The sequence below is a fragment of the Rattus norvegicus genome, chromosome 1 (genome assembly GCF_021556685.1).
Source record: "Rattus norvegicus strain SHRSP/BbbUtx chromosome 1, alternate assembly SHRSP_T2T, whole genome shotgun sequence".
In the NCBI taxonomy this organism is placed as follows: Eukaryota; Metazoa; Chordata; class Mammalia; order Rodentia; family Muridae; genus Rattus; species Rattus norvegicus.
The window spans coordinates 195,710,397-195,726,938 of record NC_141534.1 but is presented as its reverse complement, the minus strand read 5'-3'; the positions used below and the strand labels follow the sequence as shown (position 1 = coordinate 195,726,938).

General features: G+C 49.4%; 1 protein-coding gene across 9 annotated transcripts in view; it reads right to left on the bottom strand.

Moving 5' to 3' along the window:
* Nucleotides 1-16,209, bottom strand: part of Itgad (integrin subunit alpha D) — a 29,252-nt gene extending 13,043 nt beyond the window's left edge. Inside the window, exons 1-17 of one of the 9 annotated variants that reach the window (XM_087586882.1) lie at nucleotides 16,052-16,209; nucleotides 15,807-15,899; nucleotides 14,034-14,139; nucleotides 11,770-11,873; nucleotides 11,571-11,641; nucleotides 11,323-11,437; nucleotides 8,173-8,303; nucleotides 6,280-6,425; nucleotides 3,625-3,778; nucleotides 3,377-3,527; nucleotides 3,152-3,225; nucleotides 1,880-2,009; nucleotides 1,651-1,793; nucleotides 1,348-1,488; nucleotides 1,053-1,262; nucleotides 258-388; nucleotides 15-172 (exon numbers count right to left, since the gene is read on the bottom strand). In XM_087586882.1, the coding sequence (XP_087443008.1) occupies nucleotides 15-172; nucleotides 258-388; nucleotides 1,053-1,262; nucleotides 1,348-1,488; nucleotides 1,651-1,793; nucleotides 1,880-2,009; nucleotides 3,152-3,225; nucleotides 3,377-3,527; nucleotides 3,625-3,778; nucleotides 6,280-6,425; nucleotides 8,173-8,303; nucleotides 11,323-11,437; nucleotides 11,571-11,641; nucleotides 11,770-11,873; nucleotides 14,034-14,139; nucleotides 15,807-15,843 (2,002 nt within the window). In that variant the 5' untranslated portion in view covers nucleotides 15,844-15,899; nucleotides 16,052-16,209. Of the gene's footprint in view, nucleotides 1-14; nucleotides 173-257; nucleotides 389-1,052; nucleotides 1,263-1,347; nucleotides 1,489-1,650; nucleotides 1,794-1,879; nucleotides 2,010-3,151; nucleotides 3,226-3,376; nucleotides 3,528-3,624; nucleotides 3,779-6,279; nucleotides 6,426-8,172; nucleotides 8,304-8,756; nucleotides 8,914-9,218; nucleotides 9,618-10,109; nucleotides 10,288-11,322; nucleotides 11,438-11,570; nucleotides 11,642-11,769; nucleotides 11,874-14,033; nucleotides 14,140-15,806; nucleotides 15,900-16,051 lie in introns of those variants that run through there. The other 8 variants (NM_031691.2, XM_087586885.1, XM_087586886.1 and 5 more) reach the window with 8 other exon arrangements.
* Between the last annotated feature and the right edge of the window lie 333 nt (nucleotides 16,210-16,542).

The following is a 16,542-nucleotide window of genomic DNA, read 5'->3' as shown; positions in this document are numbered from 1 at the left end:
AGGGAAACACTCACCTAACAGGTCAGGTGAGCCTTTGTGGACAGTGAGACAGACAGTGGCCTCTCCAGCTTCGAGGACAGTGGGAGTCCTTTCCCAGCACTGGTACACAGCCTTTGCCACCTCCATGGGGGCGAATCTTATGGAGAGCTCCACTTTCAGCAGAGGCAGACTCCTGGAGGTATACATGATAGTCAAGACAGGGTGCTGAGAAAGGACCAGCACACCGGACACAGAGGGTAAGGGTGGCGACTTCTCACCTGAGCAGCAGTACGTGCCCCTGGGCTCCCACGGCCAGGTCCACCAGGCCATCCTGTGTAAGGTCCTGACCCCCACTCAATGACTGCCCAAAATACTGCAGTCTCAGGGAGAGCTGGGAGCCAGTGACCCGCTGATCAAGAAGGAAAAGGAAAACTAAGTGATGGTATGCAGGGATTGGGAAAATAAAAGAAGAGTCTGGAGTTAAAGCGAGCCGTGGTGGTGGTGGGGTCCTGGGAGACACCCAGAAAGAGAGAAGGGCACCCTCTCACAGGTCCAGCTTGTCCTGAGGGTGTAACCAGTAGTGGTGTAGAAGGGTAGCAGCAGGATTGACACAGATTTACTTGTTCATCGCTTGGGTCGTCCAGGAACTATCTGGTACATGGAGGGCTCAGCTCAGTCACTGCATTATCTTTACAGGAAGGAGTTGGCTTTCCCAGTTTCACAGGAAAACAAAACAAAACAAAACAAAAACAAAACAACAATAACAAAAAAAACAGAAGGGCAAAAAAACGCTAAAGGTCGCAGAATGTAGGGCAGTCGTTTAGACAAAGAACACACAGCAAATGAAGGCTGCTATTGCTGGGCACCTGACTCAAGACTTTGACGCCCAAACTGAGTCTCTGACCCAGAAGGCTGTCCATGACAGAGTGGAGGTTGCGCCCATGCAAGGATGCTTTGTTCAGGGAAACAGAGAAAAGCAACCACACTCTTGCCAGAGTCCAGAGGCTGAATTTAGCCAACCCGAGACATGGCGAGAGAGAAGGAGCTAGAGCATGCTGACAACGATGCCTCACCTGGCTGGGTGAGGGCATGATCTCCAGTCTCGAGGCTCCATGAAATATGTAGACAGCACCTCTGCTCTCCTCCTCTCCAGGGGCACCAATAGCCACGTCTGCCAGATTGTCCCCGTTTACGTCCCCCAGCACTGTCAGAGCCACCCCAAAGCGGCCCCAAGGATGGCCCTGCTCCCCGTGGAGGGTGGCCTCACACTGCCACCTGCCCCTCTGCAGAGCAAAGGCAGTGTCAGGCCCAACCTGGGCAGACCACACCCACACCCACACCCATCAGCCAGGACCCTTGGCCACTTACCACACCGGGCACGGGGCACACTGAGACCTGCCCCCCTCGGGTCTGCTCATAGTAATGGGGGGCTCCGATCAGGACCAGGTCAGTGCTGCCATCTCTATCCACGTCCACAGAACAGAGAGAGGCCCCGAAGTAGGAGCCGATCTGGGGGGCCGAGCCTGAAGTCATCTAAAGATGCCCCCTCTCGGCCAGGTCCCGCCTCTCTCCCAGCACCGCGACCTCCTCATAGGCACCAAAGCCCTGTCATCCCCTCCCCCACCCTGGCCACGCTGCCCACTCTCACGCTCTGGCTCCTTCCATACCAACCTGTGTCCCTCTGACTTCAGACTTGGGCCTCCAATGCCTGGCTTCCTGGGTAAAGATGACAACCTTCCCCGTGTGCTGGTGACGCGGGGCCCCCAGGATCAGGCTGTGAACCCCCTTCCAAAAGGCCACTGCGGTGGAGTAACCTGAGGGGTCCCAGACCTCAGCACCAAGGCTTCTCCTGCCTTCAGGCAGCTCAATCCGCCCTTCCCCTCCCACAGCCGCCTCTTACCCAGGTAGGAGTCTCTCATGTCCACATTCTCCTGAGACATGTTGATAAAGGTGGGTCTCGTATTTGGGGGATATAAGAAGGCACCTCCGGACCAGCTGAAGCTTCCCACGGCCCCCAGAACGGGTCCATCCTGGGAGGAAAGGATATTAGGGCTGAGCAGGCTGGGACAGGCTGGAACAGGATGCTTCTCTAATCCAGAGAAGCCTGGCCCAAACACCTCTCATCTTTTCCTTCCTTGGTTTTCACCGGCAGCGTCTGAGGTTTAACGCCTGTCTCGTGTCAGCCTGTTTCCTTTCTGCCTCTCCTGCCTCCTCAGTTCCTGGCGTGTGTCCTACCTTCTCCCATCCCAGCACTAGGCCTGCTCAAACCCAGTACGAGGTACCATTCTGCTGGGGAACCAACACCACTCCCCTTAGAACGTCACCTGAGTCCTTTCCCAGTTGAACCCAAGCAGAGAAAGCGTCCCCAAACAGCTGTTCCCAAACATAGGGAACAGCTTCATCCTCACCACCCCTCGTCCTCTCTCAGCTCCTCGATGACAAAGTCACCCCCATCTTCAGTGCCCTTGGATAGCAATACTTCTTGCTCCCCAAGACCCCTTATTTACACCTTTAAACATGAGGTTATAGAGAACTTAGAAACATAAAAACACTGAAAGAAGTGTGTAATGGCCTTCCAAACACCTCTGACATAGTTCCCACGACCAGTTCAAAACCCACGTGGTTTCATTTCTGCCACACTCTGCTCAGTCCGAAATTAATAGAGGAGAATCTCTTTAGATGCTCTGGGTGTTCGTCCCCTTTCAAACAAGTCTTGCTGCTCTGTCTGGTCCATGTGGCCCCGGCCCTCCTACCTCTCCAGCTGCTCCCTGCCCTGTGCTCGCTCTTCTCCTGCTGTATCCATGCCATCTCTTTTCTCTTTGTGTAGCACAACAGTTTGACTTCTGCCCCAGAACCTCCTTTTCAGTTGCTTTTCCCTCTTAACGGCAGAAAGTGTTTCCAAGAGTTTCCCGGGGGCTGTCCCTGTCTCACTTCTCAGTGTCATCTGACCATCTTTATTTTTCTATCCCAGTACTCAGGACAGTCTGCTAATTCCCTCTGTGTGGTCTCTACCCACTAGAATGTGTGCTCTGTGAAAGAGCTTTAGCTGTCTCCTGCTTTTCCCCAGATTGTGGGTAGCAATGATCGATCAGAGAACTTAAGGACAAATCTACCTCTGGGCCTCATCCCGCCCAGAATTGATGCCGATTTATCAGGGACACATTCCACCCACCGATGTGAGAGCTGAACTGAAACCTTCTTGTGACATCTCGTGCTGAAAGGAACTACTTGACCTTGATTGAGTTCCTGTGGGTAAACACGTCACTTAGATGCTTCAAATCTATGAAAGCATGAGGAGTCAGAACAGAAGGAAGATGGGTTTGGGGCCCCAGCCCTATAGAGCAAATATGGGGTCACAATCCCTTCATCTCCGAGGCTGGAGCTTGTTCCCGCTTACCCTCAATGGCGAAGATTTTCTCCTGAAGTTGCCTCTGGATGCTGCGAAGTGCTGCAAAGTTGCCTACCTTGAACACGTGGTCCTGTGGGGGAGCTGAGCCAATGGTGTTCAGCTCCTTCAGGGCAGTGGGCTCCTGGAAGGCATCTCCCACCTGCAACAGAGTGGCCTCTAAATGGTGGAAGCCTCCTGGACCTTTACTGGGTAAGGAGAAGGCAGGGTCTGTGAACCCAAGGAGGAAGAGACTGTACCCCAATAGCATAACGAATGATGCCAGCTTTGTCTGCGGCGGGAATGACATCACTATACTCCAGGGGGTCTCTGTATTTCTGCCCATCTGTGATGACAAGGAGGATCTTCTTGGCACTTTTACGGGACCCATTCTTGCTATGAAATAGCTCTTCCCTGTCAGAGAATAAAGGGAAATGATTATCGAGACACAATTGATTCTGGAAAGACAATTTGCAAAGGCTTTAGCTCTTCTAAATATTTTAGGAAGCCCAGGGCATGCCAGGCATTTTGTAAAAATTATTCAGAGTTGTCAATGGTGGCACAGGTGTACCATCTAAGCCTTTGGAGACTGAGGCAAGAGGAGAATGAGTTCCAGGCCAGGTTAGGCTACATAGTGAGATATGGGACAGACAGACACACAGACAGACAGACAGACAGACAGACAGACACACACACACACACACACACACACACACACACACACACACACACTGACTCTACTACCTATCCCCTTCACTCTTTTTTTTTTTTCGGAGCTGGGGACCGAACCCAGGGCCTTGCGCTTGCTAGGCAAGCGCTCTACCACTGAGCTAAATCCCCAACCCCATATCCCCTTCACTCTTACCAACTCCATTAACCCCACTCCCCAAAAAGGGGGAGAAGGAAGGAAAACAGAAAGGATTCCCTTTTGGAATGCTATACCAGAAACAAAGACTAATAATAAAGAGTCCACACCTATGAGCTTCTTTCCTAGGAGGCAATATGGTTTGCAGCAGAAGCTTTGGAGTTGGACACCCTTTGTCTGTGCCACTTAACCTCTCTGAGCCTTTGATTCTCTCCAAGCAAACTAACAGTAAATGTGCCATAATTGTTCTCTAAAAATGGTTCCAAATAGTTCTTCTCCCACAGAGAACCCGCCTTGCCCTGTGATTCATGTTCATCCTTCACAGTATAGGGCTTGTTTTGTATCTACAATAGTAGATTTGGATTCATAGGCATAGTTTGAACCAGAGCAAGAGAAGACGGCTACTCTGCTTGAGATACGAGGAACAGCCCATGCAGAGAGAGCACATGTAGACATAGGTCCAACTATTCCACAGGAGTCCTCTCCTCCCAGTCCTTCATGAACACCAGGTATATGAAGGAGCTCTCAGTTCTGCAGATGAGAGAACATCTGCAGAAACAGCTGGTCCTGCCAGCCTCACCTGGATTAGGAAAGAGTATTTGTATTGTTGAAGCTGCCAGATTTGGTGACTGAAACAAAGTGTCTGGTCGTTGGGAAGATTACATGACAGTGAATGTGGAAGAGCATCTAACAGTTGATAGCTCTCAGAGATGCTTAAAATATCATAGTGAAGCCCCACACTGGAAGCCAGAACACACAGAGAACACTTGACCAAAACAAGTGCCCAACATTAGGGAGGGGATTCAGCAGATCCTAACTCCGCTTCTTTAGCTCTCTTTGTTGAAAAGTAGAGGTCAAAACTATAGCATGATGTGGAGCAGTTTACACATTAGAGGAAATCTATTTTTGCCCTTCTGTGATTACATACCATCCATGTGCATAAAAGCAGATGATCAAATTTGGGCTGTGCCAGGCAGGTGAGATTTATTGATTCATTTGAATGTACCACTTTCTGTTTCTAATCCACTATATGAAAGAGTGTCCAGATGGACTATGGGTAACCTTAAGTTCCTGTAATGCTATTGCTGGTGTCTTGGGGGTTGCATGCTGTTTGACATGCTGTCTTATGTTGGGCTGAGTTGGATCTCAACATCGGCCTAGGATGACCTTGATCTTTTGGTCCTCCTGTGTCCACCTTCAGGTGAGAAGATGAGGGACGCACCATTACCTACCAAACACCCCACCGACTAAGCCTTGTCACTGGACTTACCATTCCGTCCTATGGGAAAGAATGAATGAGAGGAGGAAGAGGAGGAGGGGGAGGAAGGGAGGAAGGAGAGAAGAAATTTAACTCAGCACTGGACAGAACCAAACAGTAGCCAAGTTTAAGGGTAGGATGAGACTAACTCTGGGATCCCGGCTGCTGGAGAGATACAGTGCGTCCTGGTGTACAGGAAGCCTCTCTGGAGTTGTGAACCACTGTCTCTTTGCCTCATATGATTCTCAGGTCCTATCAGTGGGAAAGCACTGTGTGCTTTAAGAAGGACCCCAGGAGGGGTGCTACGGTGTGGCTTTAAACCTCTTGCATTTTCCATTGTGTTCAAGGTGCAAGAGTCACCACAAAGGAGAGAGTGCATTTAGCCAGTGTCTTTTGTTTGGCATGATCCTTATCGTACCACCCAGGGGTGTGCAGGAAACCAGGGATCCTGGACACGCAGACTCACTGCCTTACAGGAGAACCGTGCCCTCTGCCAGACCCCATGTGGGTTTGTAGTGACGACCTGGCTCCAGTGCTGGCCAGACACAGAGAGGAAGGAGCGTGTTGAGGTCTCTAGAACCAAGCGAAGGTAAAGTAACTGCGAAGGAGTCGGTCTCACATCTGGGAACTAGGCTCTGCACAGAATTCTGCCTACACCGACTTCTCTCCCCAGCAGTCCTCCAGAGCGTCCTGCGGCCTCCTCCGGAGAAGAACTAAGAGCTATGTTGACTCAGTATTAAGAAGTGATTTGGAGACCACATCTGAGGTGGCAGCAGGCAGGAGGGGACTCACACCACTGTCCGGATGCCTGTGGCTGTGTAGGTCAGGCCTTGCAGCTGGACAATGGGATCCACCAGGCTCTGAGGGTCCAGGATGTTCTTGAATTCAGTGAAGGTAAAATGGGTCTTCAGGATGTTCGAGTATTGCATCAGGGAGAACTGCAAAAGCCAGCAGAAGCCCCAGGTTCAGGACTCTCCACAGTTCCTTCCCTCCTTTATCCCTGCATTTGCCCTCCCCTCCCTTCTCCTTTGTTCTCACTCCTTCTGTAAGGCGTGCGTGTGTCTGTGTGTGTTTGTTTGTGTGTGTGCGTGTTATGTGTGCTCTGTGTGTGTATGGGGTGTGTATAGGGTGTGTGTGTGATGTATGTGATATGTGTCCTATGTGTGGTGGGTGTGTGTAATGTATGTGGTATGTGTGCTGTGTGTGGTTTGTGTGTGTGTGTGTGTTTATGTGTGTGTTATGTATGCTTTGTGTGTGTATGGGGTGTGTATAGGGTGTGTGTATGGTGTCTGTAGTGTATGTGGTATGTGTGGCATGTGTGGTTTGTGTGTGTATAGTATATATGTGTGATGTGTGGTATGAGTGGTGTGTATGTGTGTGTGACATGTGTTGTGTGTGTGTATGGTGTGTGTGATGTGCAGTGTGTATGGTGTATATGTGTGTGTGACATGTGTTGTGTGTGTGTATATGGTGTGTGTGTGTGATGTGCAGTGTGTGTGGTGTATATGTGTGGTGACATGTGTTGTGTGTGGGTGTATGGTGTGTGTATGATGTGTGTAGTATATGTGGTATGTGTGGCATGTGTGGTTTGTGTGTGTATGTGACATGTGGTGTGTGTGTGTATGTGGGTGTATGGTATGTGTGTGTACGTGGGGGCACGGTGTGTGTGTGATGTGTAGTGTGTGTGTGTCCTGAGTGGGGAATGTCTTGATGGAGATCAAAGGAAAACACTCGGGAGTTAACTGAGTTCTCCCACCACAGCTTCCAGGGCTAGAATTCAGGTGCCCAGCCTTGTGCAGCAAGCGCCTTACAGCGTGTACTTTAAGATAACGATATCATTGGTTACACAGAAAACACAGAGAGGAAAGCTTGTGTGTTTATTTGTAAATTGGCTGCTCTCTCTCTGTCTCTCTCTCTGTGTGTCTCTCTCTCTGTGTCTCTGTGTGTGTGTGTGTGTGTTTGTGTTATGTGTGTGTGTGTTATGTGTGCTCTGTATGTGTATAGGGTGTGTGTGTATGTGTGTGATGTTTGTGTGTGTGTGTTATATGTGTGGTGTGTGTGTGATGTATGTAATGTGTGTTGTATGTGGGGTGTGTGTGTGATGTATGCGATGTTGTGTGATGTATGTGATGTGTGGTATGTGTGTGTGATGTTTGTGTGTGTGTGAGAGATGTATGCGATGTTGTGTGATGTATGTGATGTGTGGTATGTGTGTGTGATGTTTGTGTGTGTGTGTGATGTATGTGATGTGTGGTGTGTGTGTGTGATGTTTGTGTGTGTGTGTTGTATGTGTGGTGTGTGTGTGATGTTTGTGTGTATGTTGTATGTGTGGTGTGTGTGTGTGTGTGCGTGTGTTTGTGTGTTTTCTGGGAAAGGCCATGTTATATTGTCCAATAGGACCTGAACTCACATGACCCTGCTGCCTCAATCTGCCAAGTGCTGAGATTACAGGCCTGCAGGATCATGCTTAGCTCTTTGAATGTTTTTAAAAAGCATGGAACATTTAGATACACATTAAATACCACAGGAGAAACTCTTGGGTTAGAGCTTAAATGAATCCTGAACTGGCACACTGCCCTGGGCTTAGCCCCGCATGATCCCTTCCACAGGACCCCCCCCCCAGCTGTGCTGGGCCTTCTTCCTGCATGTGTCACCCTTCCAAAGGCCACAGTGTTCAGGATTCACCAAGGTGCTGGTGCTCGCAAACTCTCCCATCAAAGCTTTGACAAAGTCCTTCATCTGGGCAAAGTCCCTTTGGTTAATGCTGCCAGAACCATCAATCAGGAAAGCAATGTCCATCTCTTGTCTTGGACACTCTGCAGTGAAGAAGAGAGGAATCAGGGGCATGTATGGGCCTCAGCTATTTCCTGGGGCCCCAAATACCTTCTTACTCAACAGAGGAAGGGGCCCTGAGTCTGCAATCATTTACTCAAATTTTCATTAAACACGTGTTCTCTTGGGTGTTAGAAAGTGCAGGAGGGAAGGGTTCAGGGTTATGTTTTGGCACTGAGGTGCCTGTCCCTGAACCCCAGCTCTGCCACTTCCAAACTGACGAATACAGGCAGGTTGCTTAAGTTCTCTGGACTCCAGCTTCTCTGTCTCTAAGCTGAGGATGACAATAGTTAGTACGCATCAGATTACTGCAACAGCAAACATCTACCTTACCACAGGGGGTGGCTAACATCTACATTAGTACAGGGACACCCTCTGGAAGGTTTTTGTCCCTACAATCGCATGTGCCAGGAACCCTCGAGGCTTACAGAACACACCAGCAGAGAATAATGAGTAAGTCTCCAGGTCCATCCCCTTCCAGTACTAAGGCATTCATTTCCAGCTACATGGAGCTGGCCAGCAACAGCTCTGTGTCCCAAGAATCCCCTGCACAGGTGTGTTGCTGGGGTCAGTTACTGTCCAGGCTGGAAACATCTGTAAGAACCACATCACTGTTTACCTTGCTGCTGCGTGACTGACTTTTCCAGATGTCACACAGAGTTAACCTCAGAAAGGGAACTGACAACCAAAGCAATAACAACTCTAGTCTAGAGTTAGTAACGCTGAGTCCCTGACGGGAGCAGGGGGGACTCAAAAGCCACCGTATCACCAGAAAACCCACCCAAGCACAGGCCCCAGGCAGCACATGAAAGCCACAGGCTTAGAGCTCTGTGCACACCATGGAGGCAGCTTATGAGCCTCTCACCCCTTCCTGTAAAGAGAGGAAGGGAAGTACTAACCAGTCTTCGCCTTCCACCCAGACTGCTGCCCTCCTGCTCACCAGCACTGGTCTCAAGAACGATCTCAAACCTCAGTATCTGCTTCTGGGCCGATTTGGCTGCACAGGCCTAACTTTTTAAAGATACTACCTCTGGCCTCACGGAGTTCATACTGTAAGGGAAAAGACGTACCACATGCATGTCCATAGTAGGGCCTTTCAGATTGTCCCCTCACTCACACTGAGGTCACGGGCTATGGGCAGGACCCTGTTGTCGCCTCCACTAACTCCCACATCCTGTGTTATGCACGGAGTGGCTGGTGAGCTAGCTGACCAGCACAACCCTGAGGTGTCACACCCAGGCCTCAAAGCTACAACTTGCCTCCCACATGCCATCAAAGAAAGCAGGCATTTCCCTCTCTCTGTTCCCCATCCCTCACTTTATCTGCTGCTCTCACCAGAGCCTCCAGGGTGCTGGGAGAAGTGGAGGATCACCACTTCCCTTTCTGCTTCTGCAGTGACCACGGTCTCGGGTATCCCCTCTTCTGTGGGCCTAGAGATGTCTGGCGCGTGTGATGATGGGACCCTGTTCTCATCACCTCATATACATATCAATTAATTTTATTGCTGCAGTACCCTCATGCTCTAGACACTGCTGCGTTACCCCGCACACACCTGAGTCACCGCTGTCCTGTATTTCTGCCCATGCTGTCAGCCCTATAATAAAATAACCATCCTTGTTTTCTCTCAGGTTTACGCAAACTCTGTCAAATGTCTCCTCCGCTTCTGTACCCTCCGCCCCTTTTCATTATTTATTTATTCACTTTATATCATGATGGAAGCCCTCACCTCCCTCCTCTCCTCCCGGTCCCACCATCACAAATCGCTCCCCCTGTGACCCCTTCCCCATCACCTCAGAGAAGGGGGTACCACCCAGCTCCACGATGGACTAGCGCATCCTCTCCAACAGCAAAAGTCTGAATAGAGCTGATCATCTCACAAAGTAATAAACCAACCATGTGAAGGTTGGCTGAGCTCTGAGGCCTCTTTCTATCATTGGGGCCTTTCTGATGGTGGTTTTCTCACCAGTCAAACCTACCCACCAGTCATCGGCCTTCTAGAGAGGCAACTAGAAGATGACCCCCACTCCCACTGCCAGGACCCAGTGCTTCCTGGTCCCAGGTGGCAGACAATAGACCCTGACTCTTTCTAACGCTACCAAACCTGCCTCTCTTGTACCTACTTTATGCTTCTATGTTCTTGGCAGCCAACCTTGTGACATCCAGGGACATCTGTGAATAGACAATGACCTCTGGGGGCTGGTGTCATTGCTGCCACTGCTCTAAAATAGACTAAATGTTCACTGTTGGTGGCATCATGACCTCTGCAGTCTAAAGCATTGCTCTCAGGGAGCATCCTGTACAGACCCTGGTTTCCGTTCATAGGTTAGAGATGAGGCAGTTTATCTGTACCTCCCCCCAACACAGAGATAGTTGTTTGACAGAATAGGACTAGTAAGGGTTTTCACATGCTGTCTGCCAGGCAGGGATCTAATCAATCATTTTGTGTACCTTAAATCCTTTCATCTTGATAACTACGTGAACACTAACACCATTTTATCAATGAGTAAGTTAAGGTCCAGAGAAAGGTGCCATTACCTGGATACATGAAAAAGCTAGAACCTAGATAAGCCACCATTACACAGACTGGTGCTCAATGAGACAACACCAAGGCTCTGTCATCCCCACCCCCATCCCACTTAGAAAGTTTGGAGAGTCCTGGTGACTTAGTCAGGAGCCACCCACACTGTCTTCCTCCTGGATTTCTCTTCCTCAAGACATGTTTTTGCTAAAACAGGAAAACCAAGGAGTGTCTGGACACCTATAGCAGCTATGAGGCCTTCACGTGCTGCTTGGCCAGCACACAAGTTCTCCTCCGATCCAGTCACAACCAACTGGGGGTGCCCGTCCTCTTTGCCAGCCAGAATGTGCTCCCATCCACCTCTTGGGCTTGCTGGGGCTCCTCCTAAGCCACACGCAGCCCTCCAGAAGGGAGCAGGAGAAGGCCTTACTCTCTAACTGTATGATACCAGCTCTGCTCCCCAGAAGCCTCTTCAACAAACCCACCTGGCATGGAGGCAGGGACTGCCTGGATGAACTGCAAGCTGGAGCCGAGAAGGAGGCAGGAACCTTTCGCATACATGTTCTTCACACAAGCTCTCTGTGCAGTTGGACCACAAGCCTGGAAGCAGAGGTCACCTCTGGGAGCATTGCTTCCAGGTCATATCCTTCCTTCCCAACTCCCATCCCTACCCCCACCCTCCTCCAGTCCCTGCCATGCTTCTCATGACCTTTCTATGACCCAGAGAACTCACCAGCAACTGGGCGTTATTGGTGGCAGTCACCAGAGACAGGCCCAGGGACATGTTCACTGCCTCTAGGGGACCTGAGAAGGCAGATATGCACAGTCACACTCAACCACGTAACTTCACTGAGGGGACAGTCTTAGCTGGAATCTGCTAAGAGGAACACACTAGAGAGCTGGGGACCCTGATACCTGGGATAATTACTCACTGCGCAGTACGATGGGCTGGCACATGCCAGTGGCAGGTGCACAGTCATACAACCGTCCTGTTTGGTTGACTGCCACCGCCTCCAGAGGGGCTCCCACCACGAGTCTAGAGGAACAATCACAATTCACAGTCAGAGTAGGAACACTGAGTACAAGGAACGGACTTGCCATGAGGAAGTAAGACTTGGTGGGGAAGGCCTGGGCTTCTTGGGAGGCCATTTAGAAACCAGTCCTGTGTTTTATCCACATGTGTGTGAGGGGTGCCTCCTGGCTTGTTTTTTATATGCATGTATATTCTTTCATAGACATGGATGTGTAGGTATGTGTATATCTGAGTGAATAGTCTGGATTTTTTACCACAAAAAATTTTTGCACCAAAGTGTTATTTTCCATTTCTTTATGAATCTGCCATTCTGAGCCACCTGTGAAATAGTCACCTTGAGTTAAATAGAACCATTTCCTGAGGTCCTAAGCTTTGCAAGAAAACTGATTATAGCCCATTGGGAAAAAGTATAAATATGTTAGCAATTTAAATTGGACAATTTAACACGATCGTATCAGAATCTGTATCTGATTCTTGTCATAGAAATGTAAATAGTTTACTTGTAAAACACCCCCAAGGGATTTTTTTTAAATTGGTAACATTTATCACTACCAACAGTCTCCCCACCCAGACAAGAAAAATAGTCAAATATTGGTGTTTTTTCAATGGCCAAGCAGGCCTTAAGTCAATGGGCTTCAACAGGACCAACTCTCAAAAGTGGTTCTTTATAGTGGTTCTATATACATTTCTGTGTGCCACCCATGATTCAGGAGTGTTCAAGAGGAAAACCTATGGTCACTCCAGGCAACACAGATGAAGAGCAGACCTGACTCTTCTTTGCTGAACTCGTGCTTTCTATGGAAACTCAGCCTTTTTAGTGTTTCCATTGGGTTGGGTTTTTTTTTTTTTTAAGTCGGGACAAACACAGCTCTGTAGCAATCAGAATATTACCAATTGAGCCTAAAAATAACTTCTAGTGATTGATGGGAAGACAAAATGGCTACCTTTGGGTGTTGGTGTCTAGCAGGAGTAGGATGGGGCTGCTGGGACAGGACTGCAGGCAGGACAGGACTGCATGCTGATCTAAACAACTATGCCGGCAAGCACACGTGTAAAAGCATCATTTAATTGGACCCTTTAGATTCGTGCACCAGTGTTAGATTTTTAAACAAAGAGAAAAAAAAATCCAAGCCAGAATCTAGAGTCTGTGCCCGAAGCTTTTTCTCATCTCCCCAGGTTGTCAGCTGCCTGAAGAGGCAGTTATGTGTTTAGAAATCAGGGATCTCTGTCTCCCCGTTGTCTCACTGCCAGCACCTCTGTGGCAGGGCCTGGAATTCCCTGCCTGGTTTTGCTCCCTTCCTCCCTGGCTTCCCACACTTTGATTATACCCATGTCACATGTGACTTGAAATCCTTTGGTCCTCATTTCTGGGACAAGAGAACAGCACCCCACCCCCACCCCCCCACAGGTGGGTGAGGCAAGCTATGTAATTCATGGCTGTCAATGAAAAATAAAACATGTGTGGCTTCCTGGGGTTGGAGATATTTTTTCCCCTGTCTCTTAGTCTCTTCGCTTTTTTTTTTTTTTTTTGAGCTGGGGACCGAACCCAGGGCCTTGCGCTTCCTAGGTAAGCGCTCTACCACTGAGCTAAATCCCCAGCCCCTCTTAGTCTCTTGATATTTTCTAAGCATCTCTCCCCCAAATCCCTCAAGCTCTGAGTACTTTTGGGGTAACATCATCAACCTTAACCAGGCCCAGCTCATGCCAGGAAAGGACAGCCCGGTGGCCACCAGGCAGAAATGGAGTATCTATGTAGAGAGATGCTGAGAACTAAGTGGGCTTTGCAGGCTAAGACCTCCAACTCCCAGCACCCCATGCTTTCTTTACAAAACACAAATGCAGAGGGGAACCCATTAGCAATGCTAGGCACCTGAGACTGGAATGCTAATGTGCAAGCATATTGAATTTGGGTACGGTGTGTTCACACTGGCCACACACAGAGATGCCCCTGTGAAAAGGCAGGTTCAAAGGCTCCTGTCCAAGGCCAGGTATTCCCTACACTTTTATGGCCCTTTCTGGGCCCATTAGAATTAAATGAAGGTGTCAGGAGCCCCAGAAGAAACATAGAAGGACTTCTCTCTCACCCAAGATGCATTTCTCCCAGTTACCAGCCTACGTGGCCTGAAAGGAGTTGGCATAAGAGAACAGGCAGGGCCTTCCTACCGAGATCCACCAAACTGCACCACAGTCTGTCCAAAGCTGGCTGCATCCTCTCTGAACACGATGGGTTCCTCCACATCCAGGTTAGACCCATGACAGGAAGCCAGGACTGGGGAGTACATTAGGAAGGTTGGAAGTCATCAACGTAGCCAAATCCCCCAGTGGCCTCCTGGCCTCCTGGTATTCCACCCCACTCCAGTTTTAGATGTCACCTACACAAAAGAACCATATCATCTCCTCCCACTGTGCATCCACTGTGGTTCCAGGCTAGCCATTTGGGTGGTCCTCATCCTTCTCCCTCCCTCAAAAATAACCAAACCCCGGCCAATGAGATGGCTCATCTGCCACCAAGCCTGATGACCTGAATTCAATCCCTGGGATTGCCCCCACAGTGGAAGGAGTAAACCAACTCATGTAAGTTGTCCCTCACCTATACCCACACTCCTGAGCTCCCCCAGCACACACATGCACACAAAATAAAGAAAGATGCAACACTTAAAAGAGAAAATCAGTAACAAACCCCAGCAGATATGGTAGCTCATGCCTCTAACCTCAGCACTTGGGAGGCAGAAGCATGAAGATACGATGAATTTCATGCTGGCCTGATGGACATAGTGAGTTTCAGGCCAGCCAGAGAGACATGCAAGACCCTGTCTCAAAGAGTCAAAACAATGAACAAACCCGATGCCAGTGGCAAGAGTTAGGGAAATGTCCCTTCCAAGCTATTTCAAAGGACATCAGGAGCTGGAATTAGGCCATCTACTGTGTTAGCTCTGGAATGCCGTAGGGCTGGAGATTGAATTAGATCTTCCGATGCTAGGCCATACCCATAGCTCCCCCCAGCACCACAGCCACTTGCTAGTGCGTGCAGGGTCTCATCATGCTCTCCTGATCCTTAAGTCACGCTCCCCTTTCTCATGACTAAGCCCAAAGCCTCGTTGGGTCTCTCCCTTTCAAAACGCCTTTCTGCCCCTTCACATCCCCAAGCAACCATCTTTCTTCCCCGCCCCACACTCCTTTCTGCCTCAAGTGACTCCCTTTTTAGCCAGACTGAAACCCTCGTGGGAAGATGAAGACAGCGGGCACCATGAAACAGAGAACCCACAGAGCTATTTCTAAGGGTGCATCCACGAGCAGGCCCTGTACCTAGACCTGATAACTCTAAAGATGGGCTGCAAATCTGAGTTTCTGAATGAATCGGATTCTTTTTTTTTTTTTTTTTACTTTTAAAGATTTATTTATTTATATGAGTACATTGTCGCTATCTTCAGACACACCAGAAGAGGGCATCAGATCTCATTACAGAGTTGTGAGCTGGGATTTGAACTCAGGACCTCTCGAAGAGCATTCAGTGCTCTTAGCCACTGAGCCATCTCTCCAGCCCTGAATGGCATTCATAAATGATACATGAATGTGGTCCCAATATAGACTTCAAATTGCGGACTATTCTCTCGATAGCAGTGGTACCTGCCTACTGGAAGTCAAGACTTGGAGAACACCCAGGTCAGGAGGCAGGATCTAACCTTGTCTCCTACCCGGTGGCTTCTGCATCCCTTCCTATATAGCTCTGTATATGAGCCTCAGTCTATGAGTCTATGAGTATATGAGCTCTGCACACAGGCTCTGCTCACAAAGGCAAGTATCTATCTTCCTTTTGATTCAGGCCCCTGCCCTGTCCTTGACTCTTCCAAGAGCTGTTGGAGGTGACTAACAATGCTCAATTAACCCGCCAGGCAGAGACGACCCACAGCCCCTCTTCCCCACTGTAAAGCTTACCCCAGCCACACAGGAGGATCACAACTCCACCGGCCATCACTGAGCAGTGCACTGAGAAGTAGAGAGCTGTAAAGCTTCCAGGGTGCTAAATCTCTTTGGGGGTAAGTAAAATACTGACTCAGGACCTCAAGGGGTGGGAGGAGGGGACTCAGTAGGGGAAAGGGCTTTGGTTAATAGAACAGATATGCAGGGCAGAGGCAAAAGACACCACAAGAAGAAATGACCAACACTTTCCCACGCATTACCTATTGGAAGCTTGTCTCTTTCTCCTGGAGACAAGCTGTAGTTAGTCAGGTGGTAGTGGGATTTGGTTCTAGGGGGGTGTTGGTTTCTGGGGCCTCAGGATTTTCTAAGGCTGCCAAGAGTAGAAAGGGAAGAAACTGGATAGCCAGCCACAGAGACCGTACAGCACATGAATGGGAACAGGAAGATCTTGAGTACTACCCCAGAGAGTCAAATGGCAAGGACTGGGGACGGGGTGGGGGTCTGCCCTGGGTCTGGTGTTGGCTAAAGAAGTCCTCTGCATACAGGTTATGGTTGTGTAGCTTGTGTTCTTGTGAGACCCCTAACAATGGGAGTCGGAGTGTGTCTCTGACTCTCCCCGCCCCGTTCTTTTCCTCCTACTGGGTTGCATCATTCAGCCTCGGTATAGGGTCTGTGCCTGGTCCTATTGTAACTTGTTATGCCACATTTGGTTGATATCTCTGGAATGCCCGCTCTTTTCCGAAGAGCAGGA